Genomic DNA, 19,891 nt, shown 5'->3' on the forward strand with positions numbered 1-19,891 from the left:
TGTATTGTTGACACTTGCTACAAATATACCTGTGCGACTTGAGACTGGTTTTGTGGTCCAGAGTCACATATGTATCCCCTAAAGATACATGCAGTAGTGTGCCTCTCATTTGAGGCAAGACACTTCAGTCAAAACCATTGCATTTTCGTGCACTTTCATGCACTTGGAGATTTTGGGTTGTTTTTTTTTTCGCTTCCATAACATGTTTTTTTCAGACTAGTGGAAAGAAAACTTCCAAAATACATATTTGAATGTTTGTTTTATTACATTTTATGTATTTGTGTCTGTGGTTTTTAATTACATTACGTATCTTTAAAGGCTGTCATGTTTTTGTTTTTTTTCCATTTGAGCAGTATTTACATACACCAAACTTTACAATTTTATTCCTATCCGTATTCTTGATCTTTTTACTGAGAATTTTTAGATATTTTTCACCTGATTCATGTAACATTTTGTCCCTAAAAAATATTTTACCTGAAAAATGAATGATTTAGGGCTGAGAATAGCACAATTCCACAGTGTCAGTGCACCATAATTCCTCACTACATTTCATAGATCTGTTCTTGATTTAATCTGGTTTACGTAGAAGCCTGTTTCTGCCACAGAATAAAAAAGGCAACTTTGTATCTTTGACTTACTTTCTCACAGTTTTGGGTTTACGTCTTGCAATTCTGACCTTTTTCTCTGAGTTCTATTTATACCTTGCATTTCTGTTTACATCTCACAGTTTACATCTCAAGTTTATATTTAGTGTCTTTTTATCTCAAAATTCAGACTTTTTTTTTTTTGCAAATTGCTAATTTATATCTCCCAATTTTGTTTATATTCCACAAAAAAGTTTATCTAAAAATTTCCCATCGTGAGCTTATATCTCACAATTTTAAGCTTTTATCTCAAAATTCAGACATTTTTCGCAGATTGTGAATTTATATCTGGCTGTTTATAGCTCACAAATTCACAAGGTTTATCTCAAGATTCTGACTTTTTTTTGTGCTGTTGCAAATTTATATCTCACAATTCTGTTTATATCTCACAATTTTTATCTCAAAATACTGATTTTTTTTTTTATGCAAATTTATGTCGAAATTCTAAATTTATAGCTTACAATTTTAAGTTTTTATTTGAAAATTCTGACATTTTTGCGAATTCAAATCTGGCAGTTCTTTTTATAGCTCACAATTCTACGTTTTTTCTCAAGATTCTGACTTTTTTATGCTATTACAAGTTTATATCACAATTTTGAGTTTATATCTCACAATTTTAAGTTTTTATCTCAAAATTCTGACGTTTTACTTGCAAATTACAAATTTATATAATTTAGTTTATATTCCACAATTCTACATTTTTCTCAATGTTGACTTTTTCTTACTGTCACAAGCTTATATCTTGCAATTCTGTTTATATCTTACAATTTTACGTTTTTATCAGGATTTTTTTTTTTTTTTTTTTTTGCAGATTGTGAATTTATATGTGGCAGTTCTATTTATAGCTCACAACTGTAAGGTTTATCTCAAGATTATGACTGTTTTGTGCTATTTTTATATCTCACAATTCTGAGTTTATATCTCATAATTTTGACTTTTTAACTTAAAATTCTACGATTTTTTTTTTAGCAAAATGTGAATTTATATATCTCAACATTTTTTCTCTGCCAACTGTTTATAGCTCCCAATTCTAAAGTTTTTATCAAGATTCTGACTTTTTTGTGCTATTGCAAGTTTATATCTCACAATTTTGAATTTGAACTCAAAATTCTGAAATTTTTCTAGGAAAATGCAAACTTGTATGTAAAAAGTCTGTTTATATCTCACAATTTTTAACTCAAAATTCTGACTTTTTTTCGTGCTGTTGCAAGTTTATATCACAATGCTAAGTTTATTTATATCTCACAATTTTAATTTTTTATCTAAAAATTCTGACATTTTATTTGCAAATTGCAAATTTCTATCTCCCAATTTTGTTTATATTCCACAATTCTACATTTTTATCTAAAGATATTTGCTGTTTTTTCTCGCAATCATGAGTTTATATCTTACAATTGTTCATTTTTATCTCAAAATTCCAACTTTTTTTTTTGCAGATTGTGAATTTATACCTGCCAACTCTGTTTATAGCTCCCAATTCTAAAGTTTTTATCAAGATTCTGACTTTGCTTGCTATTGCAAGTTTATATCTCGCAATTCTGTTTATATCTCGCAATTTTGACTTTTTATCTCAGCATTATGAGAGAACAGTCTGAATTAGTCACAATTACTTTTTTTCAGGCCTTGGCAGAAACAAGCTTTCATTGGTTTATGTTTCGCAGTCTACGCAGTTTCTTTCCGATCACAAAGCTTTGCTGTTTTTACAAAAGTGCCGTTGTTGTTATGTGTGTTTTTTTTTTTTGTGGTGACTGTAAGCAGTTCAAAGAGCAACAGTGGTTCCTATTTCCCAGAATGCTTTGCTGAAGTGGCGGTTCAGCTCTTTCTTTCTCACTGTGGCCTGTCATTGCTGATGCTAATGCTTATTCTTATTCTTGTTTTCAGCTTGGTCCTTATTTTGTGAGGTTTTCGCTTTTCTTTTGGCTTCTCATTCATTCTTGTCTGCTACTTGTCTTTTTTTTTCCTCGTATCCTGTTTAATTTCATAAAGACGCCCGCTTACATGCACAGCTTCCACGCCGTCCCGCTGCACCGCCGAAACCTAGACGCTCCAAGAAAGGTGTGTGTCAGCGCTCGCTGTCTCCTCCTTCTCTCCGAGATTTCATCTGCGTTTGGTTTGCTGAATTCACTCTCATCAGCTTTCTGCTTCTGCATCAGAAACTCTGACCAAAGGGGAATACGAACATTAGATACTCTTAATCGCACTAGTTTCATTTTTGACTTTTTTTTAACCACAGTCAGCATGAAATCAGAATTAACCTTTAAGTTACTTTTCAAACAAATGTTCCTGGTCTTATTGTGCATGATTCAGTGCATGTTAGTGTAATAAAAACGATGCATCAAAATATATTAACTTTTCTGCTGATGTAGGGAAGACTATACAAGTATATTTGTGGTAATTTAATTAATTGCACACATTTTTTTCCTGAAAAACACTAACTAAACAAATAAAAACAAAACAAGTGTTAAGTAGTAAATGATTATTTTACTCAAGCTGTTTTTAAAATAAATAAATAATATATTAAAATAATAATAATGTAAGTGGTAATGGCCTATTTCACATGTTATTTCAAAATAAAGGAATAATACATAAATACATAATATATTAAAATAATAATAATTATATCTAAAATAAAATAACTTGTGTACTTTTAGTGTACTTTTTTGCCACAAATGCTCTTTTTCTTTAAAAGAACTAATAATAATGCGTAATATATTAAAATAACAATTCTATAATATAAAAAATCCAAAATAAATAATGTATTAAAATAATAATATAAGTGGTAATTGACTATTTCACAAATTGTTATTTCAAAATAAAGAAATAATAATACATAAATACATAATATATTAAAATAATACTAACTATAATATAAAATAACTTGTGATGTGGACCTTTTTGCCACAGATGCAATTTTTCTTCTAAAAAAACAGAAGCTGAAAAATTAAATAATAATAATAATAACGTTTAGTAGCCAATTACCTTCTCTCTCTAAAGTGATTTTTATATTTTAGAAAAAAAAAATAATGATATAAAAATGTTTTCGTATTAACTGACATAATTGCACACTTTTTTCCTTTTTTTTGTTTTAGATAAATAAGTTGAAAAACACTGAATAAATAAAAACAACATAAGTGGTAAGTAGTAATTCACTATTTTACAAAAGCTATTTTTTCAAACTATAATAATAAGACATGATATATAAAATGATAATTATATAATATAAGAAAATCTAAAATAAATAATATATTAAAATAATAATAATAATAGTGGTAATTGACATTTCACAAATTTCAAAATAAAATAATAATAGTACACAAATACATAATATATTACATAATATATTTGATAGTGTACTTTTTGCCACAAATGCTGTTTTTCCTATTAAATTTTTTTTAATAATAATAATAACATTTAGTAGCCATCTATCTTCTATCTTTCAATAGTGATTTTTTTATTTTAGAAATTAAAAACACAAAAAAGTATATTTTATGTTAATTGACAATGTCACAAATGCTGTCAAACTTAACTATATTGAACCTGGAATGATTTCTTTAAACTAGTGTTTTCTAATGTTTGGACTCACAAGCCCCTTTGGTCAACCCTCCATCTCACTGAACCTGAGTGCCTGAAGCGTGCGTGTTTGTGTCTGCGCTCATAACCTGTGGCTCGTTTTGTTTGGTTTTGTTTAGTTTGATTTGTCTTTGTCCCCATGAGCCCAAGTGTCAATCAAGGTCAAGCAGCCAATCAGATTGTATCTAACCCTTCCCTCCCCGCCTACTTCTGTCCATTTCCAGTGGAGTCGGCTGCTGTGTGGGACGACACGTCCGCTATGGACTCCTCCAGTCAAGGTTTGAGCTCCTCCTGTCCCGTCCTGCGCTTCTCTCTCATGTTTCCAGCATGTTAACATACTGATGCGGCGTTGCATGCCGTTGCCTTGGAGTTCTGCATCCACACACCCTCGTCTCTGATCTAACCTCTAATGATCTTTCAGTGTCTCGTTTGACGGTTGTGCTCATGTGTTTAGTGCATCATGCTTGATTTGGATCACTTTGCATGTGATTTCTGTCATGTATTTTCAGTGTTTCTTTGGAAGAGAGTCGTTAAGTGCCTTTTTCTTTTGTTCAGTCTGTTTATAATGCAGTAGGTTTACAAGAAGTTTTTACACACAATGCAGAATGGGTTGTACATCATTTACATGCATTCTTGGTAGAGATAGGCTGAGCCTGATTTTGATTGTGATTTCATATGTCTGTCACTAACCATTTAATGAAACATTTAATTGACTTGTTCAGCTAAATTGTTTTCAAATTACTCTTCTGCCATGATACTTGTTGACCTGAAACTGATACTGTATATGTTTTGCTACAGCTGCTTGTGTTCTGTTATGAATTGTGGTTTGACATTCTATAATAATGCACCGAAAGGATTTTCTTTTTTTTCTTCTTCTTTTTTTGTTGTTTTCTCTGTATTATTTCTGTTCTGTTTTGAGTAGAAAATATACCGGTTAATGACATTGTTTTTAAAACTTTTTAATAATAATAATAATAATAATGAAGTACAGCGTTTTCTTTACTCATAAAGGAAAAGAAATAACAGGAATCTGGTAGCCTATCTTGTGCATAGTCATAGCCAGAGGCGTTGAGAAACATGGCTCTGGTCATAGCCAATGCATGATCTTTTCTAGATTTTGACCAAATGTTTTAAACGAGAAAAAAAAACTGTCAGCATTTTAAAGACAATAAAGTATTTTTTCATGACATCTAAAAATGTTTGCAGCATGGAAAAAACCCGCTACTCATATAAGCATTTTTACAGGAAAAAAACTGCTTAAAGGAGAAGTCCACTTCCAGAACAACAATTCACAAATAATTTACTCAACCCCTTGTGATCCAAGATGTTCATGTCTTTCTGTCTTCAGTCGTAAAGAAATTATGGTTTTTGAGGAAAACATTTCAGGATTTTTCTCCATATAATGGACTTTATTGGTGCCCCGATTTTGAACTTCCAAAATGTAGTTTAAATGCAGCTTCAAAGGCTCTAAACGATCCCAGAAGAAGGGTCTTATCTAGCAAAACAATCTGTCATTTTTTTCGGAAAAAAAAAAAGTTGTATACTTTTTAGGCACAAAAGCTCGTGTAGCACAGGCTCTGGGATGCGCGTTCACGTACTGTTGAATTACATTGAAAGGTCACGCCGAACGTAGGCGGAACTACAGACCCAGTGTTTACAAAGTGAACGAAGACTAAGGAAGTGCAAGTAAGTCAAACGCTGTTTACAAACAAAAAGGTACAACGATGTCAGATGATTCTGAAGTTGTAGGAGAAAATAAGGTGGAATTTTTCACCATACTCTGCCTTTTTTAGCCAGAGTACACAGACCATGAACTTAGTCTCGTTCAGCAAAATGAACGAATCTTTTTCGAGTCATTTTGTTAATTTCATTCATTTTTGCAAAATATAATTAAAATGTTACGCATTACTTCCCTAACACATCTACTGCTTACACAAACGTTGATCACACTACAAACAAGACAAAACTATAATGCTATAAGAAACAGATAAGATTAATTCATTGTTTACCTGGGTCTTTAGTCTATGGTTTGAGTTGTTCGTTCATCACGTGACAGCCCCATAAGATGAACAAACAACTTGAAAAACCCGAATACTCAAAACAGGTGAACTAATTCCAGAACAGAACCTACTGAATCACTCCCCGAGACAACTCATTCTTTCTTAGTCACATTAAAGATTCGTTCAAAATGAATGAATCATTCAAGAACGACCCATCACTAATTCGTAGCGTCATGGATGCGCATCCCAGGGCCTGTGCTTAAAAAGTTTTTTTTTTTTTTTTTTTCAAAAAAAATGACAAATTGCCTCGGCTGGAATTGTTTGGAGCCCTTTGAAGCTGCATTTAAACTACATTTCGGTAGTTCAAAATCGGAGCACCAGTGAAGTCCAGTATATGGAGAAAAATCCTGAAATATTTTCCCTTTAAAAACCATAATTTCTTTACGACTGAAGACAGAAAGACATGAACATCTTGGATGACAAGTGGTTGAGTAAATTATTTGTAAATTGTTGTTCTGGAAGTGGACTTCTCCTTTAAATTAGTAGGCTGTATGTTGCATTTATCATTACATTCAGAAATAATGTAGGCTAAAATACCAGTAAATAAAGCAAAATGTTTACAAACATTACAAATACAATTAGGGCATTTTAGTTCCATTCTCCACAACAAGTCCTTTAAAGTTGTAGCCTATTTAGGCTAAAATTAAGCCAAAACTAATTAATTTAAAAGTTAAACCGAAGCCTACCTCTCTCATTCTGCACGAATCAAAATGTTTCCATATTTGTGACGTGTCTGGATGATAAAATATTGTTCATTATGTCAAGTGGGCTACAGGCTTTATTCTTCACTCGCGTTATCAATGTAAAACATCATCCTAAACTAACGCTGGGGAACTGCCAGTGCGACTTGCCTATGGTGAATTTTGGCATTTCACATATATTTTGTACAGATTTTGTTTTGGCAAGTATTTAATTATTTTGCCCAGAGAAAAACATTGGATTAAGCAACAGACATGCAACATGCGTCTCCATGCTAATTAATAAACCATCAGTATCAGCCCTTTTCATGCTATTTCCGACATGCCGATGACTTTAAATGAGTCAAAAAACAGCAGATACATTGGTGCAACCCTAACAATAATGCATAAAATCAAACTTACGTATAGCTAGATATTTAGTGTGCATCTACTTGCATAGCCTATGTATGTGATGTACAGTAAAAACCATGGTATTGTGAAATATTATTACAATTTAAAATAACAGTTTTCTGTTTGAATAAATTTTAGTATGTAATTAATTGCTATGATGCAAAGCTGAATTTTCAGCAGAATCTTAACACTCAAAACATCACAGGAATAAATTACATGTTAATACATATTACAATAGAACTCAGTTGTTATATAAATAATATTTCTCAAAATTACAGAAGATTTGGCTGGTGTGTGTATATATTCTATAGTTTATGAAGTTCATGAAATTATCAAAAATGAACATTTTAATAATGGGCATGTTTTGCAGATTTTTTTCTAACCATATAATTTCACAGCAATCAAACCTATTCATTAAAATTCTCAATCTTAACAAGTTTGCCTATTAATCATCAAATCAACAGCAAATATTAACATAGCTGTAAATAATGAACAAAATGCTAGAATACATCTGAAGTAATTGTCGATTAGTTGTTGATTCACTGTTATATTATTGCGTTGTTTACTGTCCAGCATCACGGTAGATGTAAATATAATTGTCATTTCATGTTTTGTGGTTGTTTAGAATATTTCCTTCACACTCAAGCACTAACCATCACCTAATAAACCTAGAGTAGAGTCTTAACAAATATATCAAATGTTCAGTATGAGATAAATATGTATTTTCTAGCATTTTGTGTAGCATTTTTACCCTGAGCGCTGCTTAATTTCTGAGTGTGGTTCTCTTTATCTTTAAAGACGCTCATTTAGATGTTGTATTTGACTTGCAGACCTCAGTCGCTCCGCCGGCGCAGCGGGAAGCTCCAGACCTCGCAGGATGGTGGCCATCTTTGATTACGACCCGAGAGAGAGCTCTCCTAATGCAGACATAGAGGTGACATTATTATTGTGACATAAAAGCTCCTTATACTAGCAAACAGTCTATTCTATAATTTTCTGCCGTTTCTCCAGGCTGAACTGACCTTCAGCGCGGGCGACATCATCTATGTGTTCGGTGACATGGACGATGACGGCTTCTACTACGTGAGTTTTTCTCATGCCTGTCTCTCTGTCTGTCTTTTTAGTGTGTTCATAGTAAATAATGTGAAAGTTTTGTCCAATGAAACATTCATGACTGAACCACTAATTTTTGTGAGGTGTATAATATAAGTGTATAATAAAAAAAAATGTCAAAATGACTGAGTTGGCCAATCAAATCAAAGAAGGCAGGGCTTTACCGTCACTGTGTTTACAGAACCCAAACGTGAATTTCTGCACGACACTTCAGTTTAAACACTCAAAAAGTAGCAAAACGTAATATTTGACAACTGTGTTAATATAGAAATGTTAAACGAACAGCAGTAATATCTAGGGATGCATATGCAACTCAACCAGAACCGTTTTCAGCACATTAGGCATAAGATTACGAATGAGTGTGTGCATGTTGTGAATTAATTTAATAAACTTAGTCTTTGACCTTTCGGTGTCCTCAGACCTACTAGAACAGGGTAAAATATGTGACTTTGACAAGTGTGTTTATAGGTTGTGGTTTGGACAGTCATTTAGCCTATTAAAATAAAAATATTTGCAAATAGATCAAATGCATTCTTTACAAAAAATTCCATCTTTATTTTTGTCCTTCTTCATAAGAAACCTCATGTGTCTGGGACTTTTTAATACTAATGTCAATGGCTTGTGCTCAAAATTTAAAGCGATAGTTCACTTAAAAATGAAAATTCTGTTGTCATTCTGTTATTATTTATTATTATTATATATAGTTATAGTTTTAGTAACACTTTAGAATAACTTTGCTTGATTAACCTAAGTTAATGCTTTAACTAACAGTGAGCGTTTGTTACAGCATTTATAGATGTTTGTTAATGTTAGTTAATAAAAATATACCTGATCACTTGTTAGATTTGATAAATAATATATACAGATGCAAGTTTTGATTTTAAAAATGTACTGGTACATGTTGAAATCAACATTAACTGGTCAATTAATGCTTTAGACACATTTTCATTGTTAGTTCATGTTAGCTTATGTAGTTTTAACTTTATTTATTGTAAAATGTTAACATAGGTTATTTTATATTTTGAATTACCTCTTTGTTTATATATATATTTACATTTCATTTTAAATTTATTTTAATAATTTTATGTGCTTTTGTTGATTTTGTTCATTTTATTACTATTCAGGTTTAATTTATTATCTCATTTGTAGCTTTTATTTTATTTTTTATTTTTTTAATTTAATTCCAGTTTTATTATTTCCAATATTAGTGCTTCAAGGTAAACGTGTTTTATGTAATACTTATATTCAGTTTTTATTTTAGCTTTATTTTAATTATATTCTACTAAATGTTTTAATTTTTTAGATTTAGATTATAACTAAATAAATATTTTATTTTATGTAAATAATAGAAAGTCTTTGTATATGAATGTCAATAGCTGGTCTATGCTCAAAATTTAAAGTGATAGTTCACCTAAAAATATTTTATTTTGTTGTTATTTACTATTCAAATTTTGTCATTCCAAACCCAAATGCTATTTCTCTTGTTTACTTTTGAAAAGACTGTTTTTAAAGCTGTTGTTATCTAAGATTAAGGTTGTTATATGAACATATGTAGATCAAGGGAGTAAATATATATCCCAGAATTGCTCCATTTTAGACCTCTGTATTTCTAACACCCTGTGTACGACCATGAAAACACATGATTGAATGACTGAGCAGAGCAGCAGTGCATGATGGGTTTTTGTTGTTTTCAGGGGGATCTCAATGGACACAAAGGCCTCGTGCCGTCCAACTTCCTGCAAGCTTTTCCAGAGACGGAAGAGGATGCTGCGCGAACGGAGCATACGGTGACGGAGAGCCGCAGAGATTCACAGGTACGTGTGTGTGTGTGTGTGTGCGTGTGTGTATTGCATGCATTAATATCAATCATTGCATGTATTTTCCATTCTGTTCTGTCCATCATTAATTAACAGTGTTAGTTTCTCCAGCTGTCTTTTGTTCTGCATGTCGTCTTATGTCTGTTTGTTTTTATTTTTGCATGGTTTTCAGAAGCACAGGAGAGGTGTTCACTTTAAACAGTGACCGTAAGTGTTTCATAGATCTGACCCAACCTGCAGCAAACCCTCTCTAGCATTTATAATGACTCTGAACAATAAACAGAGTCTGAAGATGAATTATAGAATCAATACACATGCTTTAAAGGGTTAGTTTGCTGAAAAATTATTCGTCATTATTCAGTCACCCTCCTCTTTTTCCAAACACATATGACTGACTGACTTTTATGAAACACACAACAAGTTTTAGAGTGTTTGGTTTAAATTGGCAAGCTTAGAAAACAAAACATAACCTAATAACCCTGGTTTGGCTGCCAGCATTCTTCAAAATATCATATTTTGTGTTCTACAGAAAAAAAAATGAACATGTTTGTACATGAGGGTGAGAAAATGATGACAGAATTGTCATTTTTGGGTGAACTAGCCCTTTAAACTCATGGTGAGAGCCATATCTCAATCAGTTTTTGTAAATTAAGCTGAAGCATTTTTAAGATCATGAGAAAGTTTTGTGACTTGTGACTGGTGCTGTATTTTTTCTTCTACTGCTGTAGATTCCCACAATACCATTTCATGCATAAAGTACAAGATTTGAAATTTCCCTCATTTTACGTAATTTGACCTTTTGATTTATTTATTTATTTATTTTTATTATTTTATTATGCAACTCCTGTGTAATTGGTAGAACGTTATTTCTTGATTAATAAAATGTTGCCAGATTTTATTTTTTTTATTTGTATTTTATTTTATTTTTTATCATGTGTACATTTAAACACCTTATGTAATTTTAGTCTTTTTATTTTATTATTTTACTTTATTTTATAATTTTATTTTATTTTATTATTTTTATTTTATAAAACTCTTATGTAATTGGTAGAAAGTTTCCCCAGCTCCCAAGCACATTATTAATATTAACAAAATATTAATTAAAATTAATAAAATCTTACCATAAAACGTTTTTATATGTGCATTTAAAAAGTTTGTGAAATTATTTTATTTTATTTTATTTTATACAACTCTTATGTAATTGGTAAAAAGTCTCCCAGCTCCCTCAAGGACTTTAATAAAATATTTATTAAAATGAATAAAATCTTACTAAAAACAGTTTTTATATGTACATTTAAAAAGCTTGTGTAATTGATTTATTTATAATTTTACTTTATTTTATTGTTTATTTTATATAACTCTTATGTAATTGGTATAAAGTCTCCCAGCTCCCTCAAGGACTTGATTAATATTAATAAAATATTAAGTAAAATGAATACAATCTTACCAGAAGAAGTTTTTATATGTGCATGTAAAAAGCTTGAGTAATTGTTTTATTATTTTATTTGTTTTTTTGTTGTTTTTTTTTTTTTTTTTTTTTTTTTAAATATACCTACCTGCCTACCTTCATCTTTTATGTGTTTTTCTCCCAGGTGAGCCAGACAGAATCGTCTGAGCATCTTGATCCCATGAGCTCCTCTCAACTAGACCCGAATCCACCAGCTCAGCCAGAACCGAACCCCAATCCAAACCCTGATCCGACCCCTGAGCCAGACTCTGATCAGAAACCAATCCTGAGCTCGTCTCCGCCGACGACCTCTCCGTTCCCCGACGCCTCCCTGCCCGAGAAAAAGAAGAAAGGTTTCTTTTCCAAGGGCAGGAAGCTCTTCAGAAAGCTGGGCTCCAGCAAGAAGGAGTAGCCGTGAGCCTGAAGATCTGCAGATTGCACTTTTTCTCGTGTGTCGTGTCCGTTTGAGTGTGTGATAGGAGAATCCCTCTCATTCTCTGATTTTTGCCATAATGATGCAGATCTACCAGCGCTTTCGTGTGTGAGACTGTTTCTTCTTTTCAAAAAACAAATAATCGCAATACTTGTGCAAATAGTAATATGGGTTTCACCATTTGAACCCATTACAGCTGTGACTAGAGCTCATGCCTGTTGAAAAGCTGTGAAAATACTCATTTAAAGAGTAAAAGATAGCGGAATATTCAAAATAATTGCTTAACTTCAATATAACAGCATCTAGACATGAACTAACCATCTGCTAGCGTTCACAAACATCATCTACTCAAAGGCAAAGCACACTTAGAGGAAATATGATGACGTGATATTTATTCCAGGAATTCTGGAAAATAAAGCGAAGGGGGGTGACAAAATAATTTTTTGTCACTACAAAAATATTTTGCACTAGAAGTAGGGTCCAAGACTGCAGAACTGTGTCCCTTCACCTGATTAATGTGGCTAGTGTTAACCGGTTAAGGCTAGAATGATACAAACCGGTTATTTAAACCAGTACAGACTGAACTGAAGTCAAATCTTTCCGTATTAATTCATTCATTTTTACTGGAGAAAATCTGAAAGATCACCGACCAGCCAAAAGCCATTCATATGTATATCACATTATTTTCTGCAGTTTCAGATTATTTAATTAGTACTATTGTTGTATTCTACTGAAAATAGTGTTTTATTATATTCTACGCAATTCTGCGTGAAACTCTGTTTCCACCACTGAATAAAAAACAAAAAAAGGCCATTGCGACTTTGTAATCGAACAATTCTGACTTTTTTTCTCAGAATTGCGGGATATAAACTTGCAGTTTTGAGGTATAAAGTCAGAATTGCTATATATAAATTAGCAACTGCAAGAAATAACGTCAGAATTGCGAGATATAAACTAACATTTCTGACTTTTTTCTTGTAATTGCACGTTTTAATCTCCCAGTTCTGACTTTTCTTGCAATTCTGACTTTTTTCTTGTAGTTGCTTGTTTTTATCTTGCAGCTCTGACTTTTCTCACAATTCTGACTTTTTTTCTTGTAATTGTGGGTTTATGTCGCAATTCTGATTTTTTTTTTTTCTTGTAATTGCATTTGTCTTGCAAATCTTTTTTTCTTGTAGTTGTTTGTTTATATCTTGCAGCTCTGACTTTTCTCGCAGTTCTGACTTTTTTCTTGTAGTTGCGTTTTTGTATCTTGCAATTCTGACTTTTTCATAATTCTGACTTTTTTCTTGCAATTGTGGGTTTATCTCACAATTCAGATTTTTTTTCTTGTAATTGCATGTTTATGTCTTGCAAATCTTTTTTTCTTGTAGTTGCTTGTTTATGTCTTGCAGCTCTGATTTTTCTCACAATTCTGTTATTTTTCTTGTAATTACGCATTTATATATTGTTGATTTTTCTTGCAATTCTGACTTTTTTTTTCTTGTAATTGTTTGTTTATATATGGCAATTCTGACTTTCTCACAGTTCTGACATTTTTCTTGTAATTGTTTATATCTCGCAATTCATATTTTTTTCTTGTAGTTGCTTGTTTATATCTTGCAGCTCTGACTTTTCTCTAATTGTGCATTTATATCTTGTTGATTTTTCTTGCAATTCTGACTTTTTCCTTGTAATTGTGTTTATATATCACAATTCTGACTTTTCTCATTATTTTGACCTTTTTTCTCCCAATTCTTACTACTTTTCTCAGAGTTGTGGGATAAACTCGCAATTGTCCAATTCCGAGAGGAAAAGAGACTCAAAATTATGAAGTGGAAACTCGCAATTGTGAAAATTAGAATTGTGAGATAAAACGTAGCTATTACCTTTTTTATTTTTTATTCAGTGGCGAAAACGGGCTTCCATACTTCAGCTACAGTTTCATGCATTTTTTTTTTATTGAACATTATGCTTGCATTTGCTAAAAAAAAACAAGAATACATATTTATTATCAAATTTATGTTATTTGCATGCTAAAACGGCATTTTGAGCCAGAAAATACAGATTTTTCTCTGTAAACGTAATATTGTGCATCTGATGCTGCACTGAAGCTTTTATTGTTCATTATGAACTTTGTATTTAGTTCTGCTTCGCCTTTTCTCAAACTCATCTACATGGAACTCACTTTACAATAGCGTCAATAATAACTCCGAGAATCATTGGTACTTTCTGCATGAGCTCTGTCTGAACTCTTAGTTCCTAATTTCTTTTCCTCCGTTTTAGGAGCGCTGTAATAAAGACTCAGCATGTGAGCGTAACACCGCACACCCTTCAGCTTAACATTGCAATATAATGCGTTTGTTTTTTCTAGCGTCATGCGTTGGTTCTTGTGGTCTTACAGGGCTCATGTGAAATCATTTCTCAGGTCGAACCGCTCATCAGTTTTGCGTCTTAAGTCAGCTCTCGCTCTTCTCAGGCAAGACTGTCCAAACCACACAATCTTGCCAAATCTTGAGGTGCTCTGCACGTCACCACAGCGACCAATCACAGAACGCCAGGCATTTAGAGGGGCGGAGCTAGAGCCCCAATGTCCTCACAGACAGGAAGTAGGTGAAAGTTTAAACCATTTCCCACACTGGCAGAACAGAATATACAAAGAAAGTCATGTTTTAGCATTCTTGTAGATTGCGTATGTCATCAAACAAGCATCCTTGATCATTTCATGGGTAGTGATGCACTGTACAGCCCCTTAATATCAGCTAGTCAGGTGATTTTTTTTATTTTTTTTTATTTTTTTCCCCTCGCTGCACTATATAATCCAGACGCATGCTGTGATTCCTGCCACGGTGAAGCTGAGGAACGCACAGGCCGCAGATCTTACCATCGTAACCGTTGCTATACTGCAAGTAGGCGTATCCTAGGCCATAATAAAAACTAGCCTTATAAGACCTCGTTTAGTCTTAACTTCAAGTTTACTACAGCTGTGTTTGTAATGACTGCATGCATGATGGGTTTCCATCTATACTCGGCCTTATTTATTCTATTTATGTGTCGTAGTAGTTGCACGTAGCTTTGTTCGGCCATAGGTGGAGGAGGCGGCGTTGAGCTCGGTGTATTTTTGTGATTTGAAGTATGATATTTTCATACAGCGAGAACGAGACTCTATTCTTGTGTCTGTCCTGAAGGGTGTTTTTTGTACATTTTTGTAATGCTTTTTTTGGAAACTCACCTGTAAATATGGCTTCTTTTGGTAAAGTATTTTTTGGGTTTCTTTCATGCATGCCGAAACCACGTTTTTGGATCTTCACACGGGCATCATGCTTTGTGGGGAAAGTCGTAGTGATTTACTTGAAGTGAATGACAAGACTTGTTGCAATATGGACTTTTTACAGAAATAAAGTATATTTTCACATAAAATGGCTTTCTGTTGTGATGGACTCAAATCATTTACTTTGAGTGTGTGTGTGTGTATATGTAATATCAAAATGTCAAAATATTCATAAAAACCATTACATCTATAATAAGATGCTATATGCATATAATAGATGTAAGTTTTTATGAATATTTTGAGTAGGTTTTCATTATTTTTTAGTTTAGTAATTTGTTTTCATTTAAAAATGTTTATTTTAGTACGTAAAAAAAAAAACATTTTTTTTTTATTTCCGTTGACATTTTAAATAATAAAAATGTTATTTTGTTGTTGTTTAATAAAATAAAAAATTGTATTTTATTTAACTTAACATTCATTTCAAGTAACAAAAATGTTTTTTTAGTTAAAATTTATTTTATTTCAAGTGACAATCTTTTTTATATATAAAAAAAAAATTTCAGTTAACATTAAGTAAAAAAAAAAAAAAGGGTTTTGGTTTCATTTTTGTTTTATTTAACGATAATAACCCTGACTCAGAGGCAAACGTGTTTTATTTGTTTCTTTTTTATTGAAGTTTAAAAATCTGTACAGCATGCATCATACAAGACATTTTCAATGATTTTACAGCAACATCAATCAGAGAAACCTGGCTTTAGTTTGTGCAAGCATGCCGCCGTCTCACGTGGACGTGCATTGACACCATGAGACGTGCACGGCTTTACGAAACCAAGCCAGTTCCTCTTTTCAGTCTTTCCTGTCGTTTTGCGTCGAGCGGCGTGAAGTTTCCCAGCAGCCAACAGTACACTCATCCATAAAGTAGGAAACACTACACTGTGGCGAGGGGTTTAGTAGTGCTTTCTACTTTATGGATGACTGCACTGTACATCCCAATGTCCAGGTGTCCATGTCTCCTCTTGAGGAACGCTGAAGATCTCAAACTCCTCCTTCACATCAACACACGCACATTTCCACTTCTGCACAGCTCGTGAACCGCACCCAAACTCTATACACACTTCAAACTCTTAACATTTCAGGAAATCGAGTTTAAATGCTTGCTATTTGAACATGCAGTATGCAAAATAGAATTGTTTTGCAATTAATAATTCATTGAACTATATGATTATGTGCAACGAATACATTGCGACATGCATTTTTGTTGAATTATGTTAAAGTTCATACAACAATTTCTGAAAAAAAGCTGATTAAAATACAAAATTTAAGAATAAATAATGCGTCATTCGACAATTCTAGTGGTGGCAAGACAAACGTCTTCCTCACATCAGACGGCAGCCATTTTGATCAACATGAGTAAGCTTATTCTTTCAAAAGAAGACGAGTGTTTTATTACACTATTTATCTTAAAATGCTCATATTTTTGTTTTTGCTTCTGTTTTTTGCTGTGAACAAAAAAAGGAAGCCATGATAGAAAATTCAAATTTTTGAGCACTTTTAGCGTTTTTGTTTAAACAGGAACTGGTGCATATACATTACTTTCTACGTTATAAATTAAAAAATAACGTATACATTTTCTACGTTATCAGTTCTAAGTAATACTGAAATACAATTGACGATCTATTGAATTCCAAAAATTGAAAAAACATTTGAATTTTTAAATTGTATACATGCGTAGAGTCCAACATGATCGTTTGCTCTCGCAAACTGAAACCGAAAAACTTGAAAATATTTATGCAGAACATTAATACATGAAGTCATGCATCAGTTTGTACATTAAAAAAGAAACAAGAAAAAGTTAAAATGTACCAAATAATTTGCTTCCTGTTTCCTGCGCATCCCAGCATAACCATAACCATACGTTACCCATCAGAACTTGTATTTTATGGCTCAATTACATCCATACCTCTTTAGATCAAGCTCAGTAGTGCCATATTTGCCTCCTTCTTCTTCTCCAGTGGTCTTACCAGGGTTCTTCAGATGTCTTCCTCTTCAGCCCAAGTAGAAATGGGCCTAAAACAGGAGAAGTGCTCATATTTAACCTCGCTGCCAACCACGTGGTGCTCAACCACACAGGAAGAGGCATAACAGTCAGTGCCTCACGCCTCTCTTTCATTCGCTGCTCTTTTTTGACCCCCGACTCATTTACGCGCATGCTAATGTCCACACTTATTCATGTATTCGCATTTCCTTTGCTGTGACGTGTTTTGAATGCAGCGTTTATTTTGCAGGTGTCGTTTCGGGAAAGATGGGCGCCTCAGCTTTTAAAAATTCTTGTAAATGAATGATTTACTCACCATGTTGTTCCAAACCTAAAAAAAAAAAAAAAAAAGATAAAAAGATATTTTAAACAATGTTGGTAACCAGACAGTTATTGGTCCCCAGAAGAAAAAAAATGCTATTAAAATCAGTGGGTACCGTCAACTGTTTGATTACTAACATTCTTCAGTAAATCATCTTTTATGTTCAGCAGAAGAAAAAAAACTCATACAGGTTTGGAACAACTTGACGGTGGGCAAATGACAAAATTTCCATTTTTTGGTGAACTATGCCTTTAAGAGGCTCAATTCAGGTTAATGCAAGTTTTTATAAATAAATAGTGGGAACAGTAAAAAGTGTGTTTTTTTTTTTTATTGTCAGTCACTGATGCCTGTTTTACCCATGTGCTATTTTGCTCTATTCAAGGATTCATTTATTTATTAGCAGACACTTTTACCCAAGGACATGAGGAAAACAAGCAATTCATCTTAAAATGCAAGTGATTTCCATTAAAATACATGCAATTGCCCTTAAAATACATGTGATTCATCTTAAAATTCAAAGAATTCTTCTTAAAATTCAAGGGATTCATCTTTAATTTCAAGGAATTCCCCTTAAAATACAAGTTATTTCCTTTACAACACAGGTGATTCCCCCTAAAATATAAGCAATTCCTCTTAAAATTCAAGCAGTTCATCTTAAAATTCAAGGGATTCATCTTAAAATACAAGCTCAATGCAGGTTAATGCAAGTTTGTATGAATTAATAGTGGGTACAGTAAAAAGTTTTTTTATTGTCATTTAACCAATGTGTTATTTTGCTCTATTCAAGGATTAATTTATTCATTTAGCAGACAATTTTCTCCAAAGACATTAGGAAAACAAGCAATTCATCTTAAAATACAAGTGATTTCTATTAAAACGATTGTGATTCCCCTTAAAATACAACAAATTCATCTTAAAATGCAAGTGATACACCTTAAAATACATCATCTTAAAATACAAGCGATTCATCTTAAAATACAAGTGATTTCTATTAAAACGATTGCGATTCCTCTTAAAATACAACCAATTCATCTTAAAATACAAGTGATACACCTTAAAATACATCATCTTAAAATACAAGCGATTCATCTTAAAATGCATGTGATTCCCCTTAAAATACAAGCGATTCCCCTTAAAATACAAGCGATTCCTCTTAAAATACAAGCGATTCATCTTAAAATGCAAGCGATTCCCCTTAAAATACAAGCGATTCATCCTAAAATACAAGCGATTCATCTTAAAATACAAGCGATTCATCTTAAAATACAAGTGATTTCCATTCAAATACATGTGATTCCCCTAAAATACATGTGATTTGTTTTAAAATTTAAGCGATTCATCTTTAAATTCAAGGTATTCCTCTTAAAATACAAGTGATTCACCTTAAAATACAAGGGTTTTATCATAAAATACAGAGGATTCCCCTTAAAATACAAGTGATTGAATTCAAGCGATTCATCTTGAAATACAAGCGATTCAACATAAAATATAAGTGATTCATCTTAAAAATACAAGAGATTCATCTTAACGTACAAGTGATTTAACTTCAAATACAAGTGATTCAGTTTAAGTACACCCGATTCATCATAAAATACAAATAATTCATCTTAAAATACAAGTAAATCACTTGTATTCTAAAGTGAATCACTTGTATTTTAAGATGAATCACTTGTATTTCACTTGTAAAATACAAGTGATTCACTTTAGAATACAAGTGATTCACCTTACAATACAAGCAATTCATTTTCAAATACAAGCAATTCATCAAAAATACTAGTGATTTAACTTTAAAATACAAGTGATTCAATTGAAATACAAGCAATTAATCATAAAATCCAAGCGATTCATCTTCAAATACAAGCAATTTATCTTAAGATATAAGTGATTCATTCTAAAATACAAGTGATTCACCTTAAATACAAGTGATTCATCTTAAAATATAATCAATTCATCTTTAAATACAAGTAATTCATATTAAAATACAAGCAATTCATCTCAAGGATGTAACCATATTCAAAACTGGGGGACCAAATGTTTAAGAAGTTCACTTTAAAGCATAAAATGGTGCATATGAACATTAAAATGAACACAAGCGTTCAGCCTTATCTAGCT

At 32.2% G+C, this 19,891-nt stretch overlaps 1 protein-coding gene across 7 annotated transcripts in view; it reads left to right on the top strand.

Annotated features, from left to right (window-relative positions):
- Positions 1–15,575, top strand: part of LOC127165238 (peripheral-type benzodiazepine receptor-associated protein 1) — a 122,571-nt gene extending 106,996 nt beyond the window's left edge. For 5 of the 7 annotated variants that reach the window (XM_051109625.1, XM_051109632.1, XM_051109628.1 and 2 more), the window contains 6 exons: positions 2,631–2,699; positions 4,439–4,492; positions 8,193–8,296; positions 8,374–8,445; positions 10,170–10,289; positions 11,885–15,575. In XM_051109625.1, coding sequence (XP_050965582.1) covers positions 2,631–2,699; positions 4,439–4,492; positions 8,193–8,296; positions 8,374–8,445; positions 10,170–10,289; positions 11,885–12,151 — 686 coding nt within the window. In that variant the 3' untranslated portion in view covers positions 12,152–15,575. The remainder of the gene's footprint in view (positions 1–2,630; positions 2,700–4,438; positions 4,493–8,192; positions 8,297–8,373; positions 8,446–10,169; positions 10,290–11,884) is intronic. The other 2 variants (XM_051109626.1, XM_051109630.1) reach the window with 2 other exon arrangements.
- The last annotated feature ends 4,316 nt before the right edge of the window (positions 15,576–19,891 follow it).

Source organism: Labeo rohita, chromosome 5 (genome assembly GCF_022985175.1).
Source record: "Labeo rohita strain BAU-BD-2019 chromosome 5, IGBB_LRoh.1.0, whole genome shotgun sequence".
Classification (NCBI taxonomy): domain Eukaryota; kingdom Metazoa; phylum Chordata; class Actinopteri; order Cypriniformes; family Cyprinidae; genus Labeo; species Labeo rohita.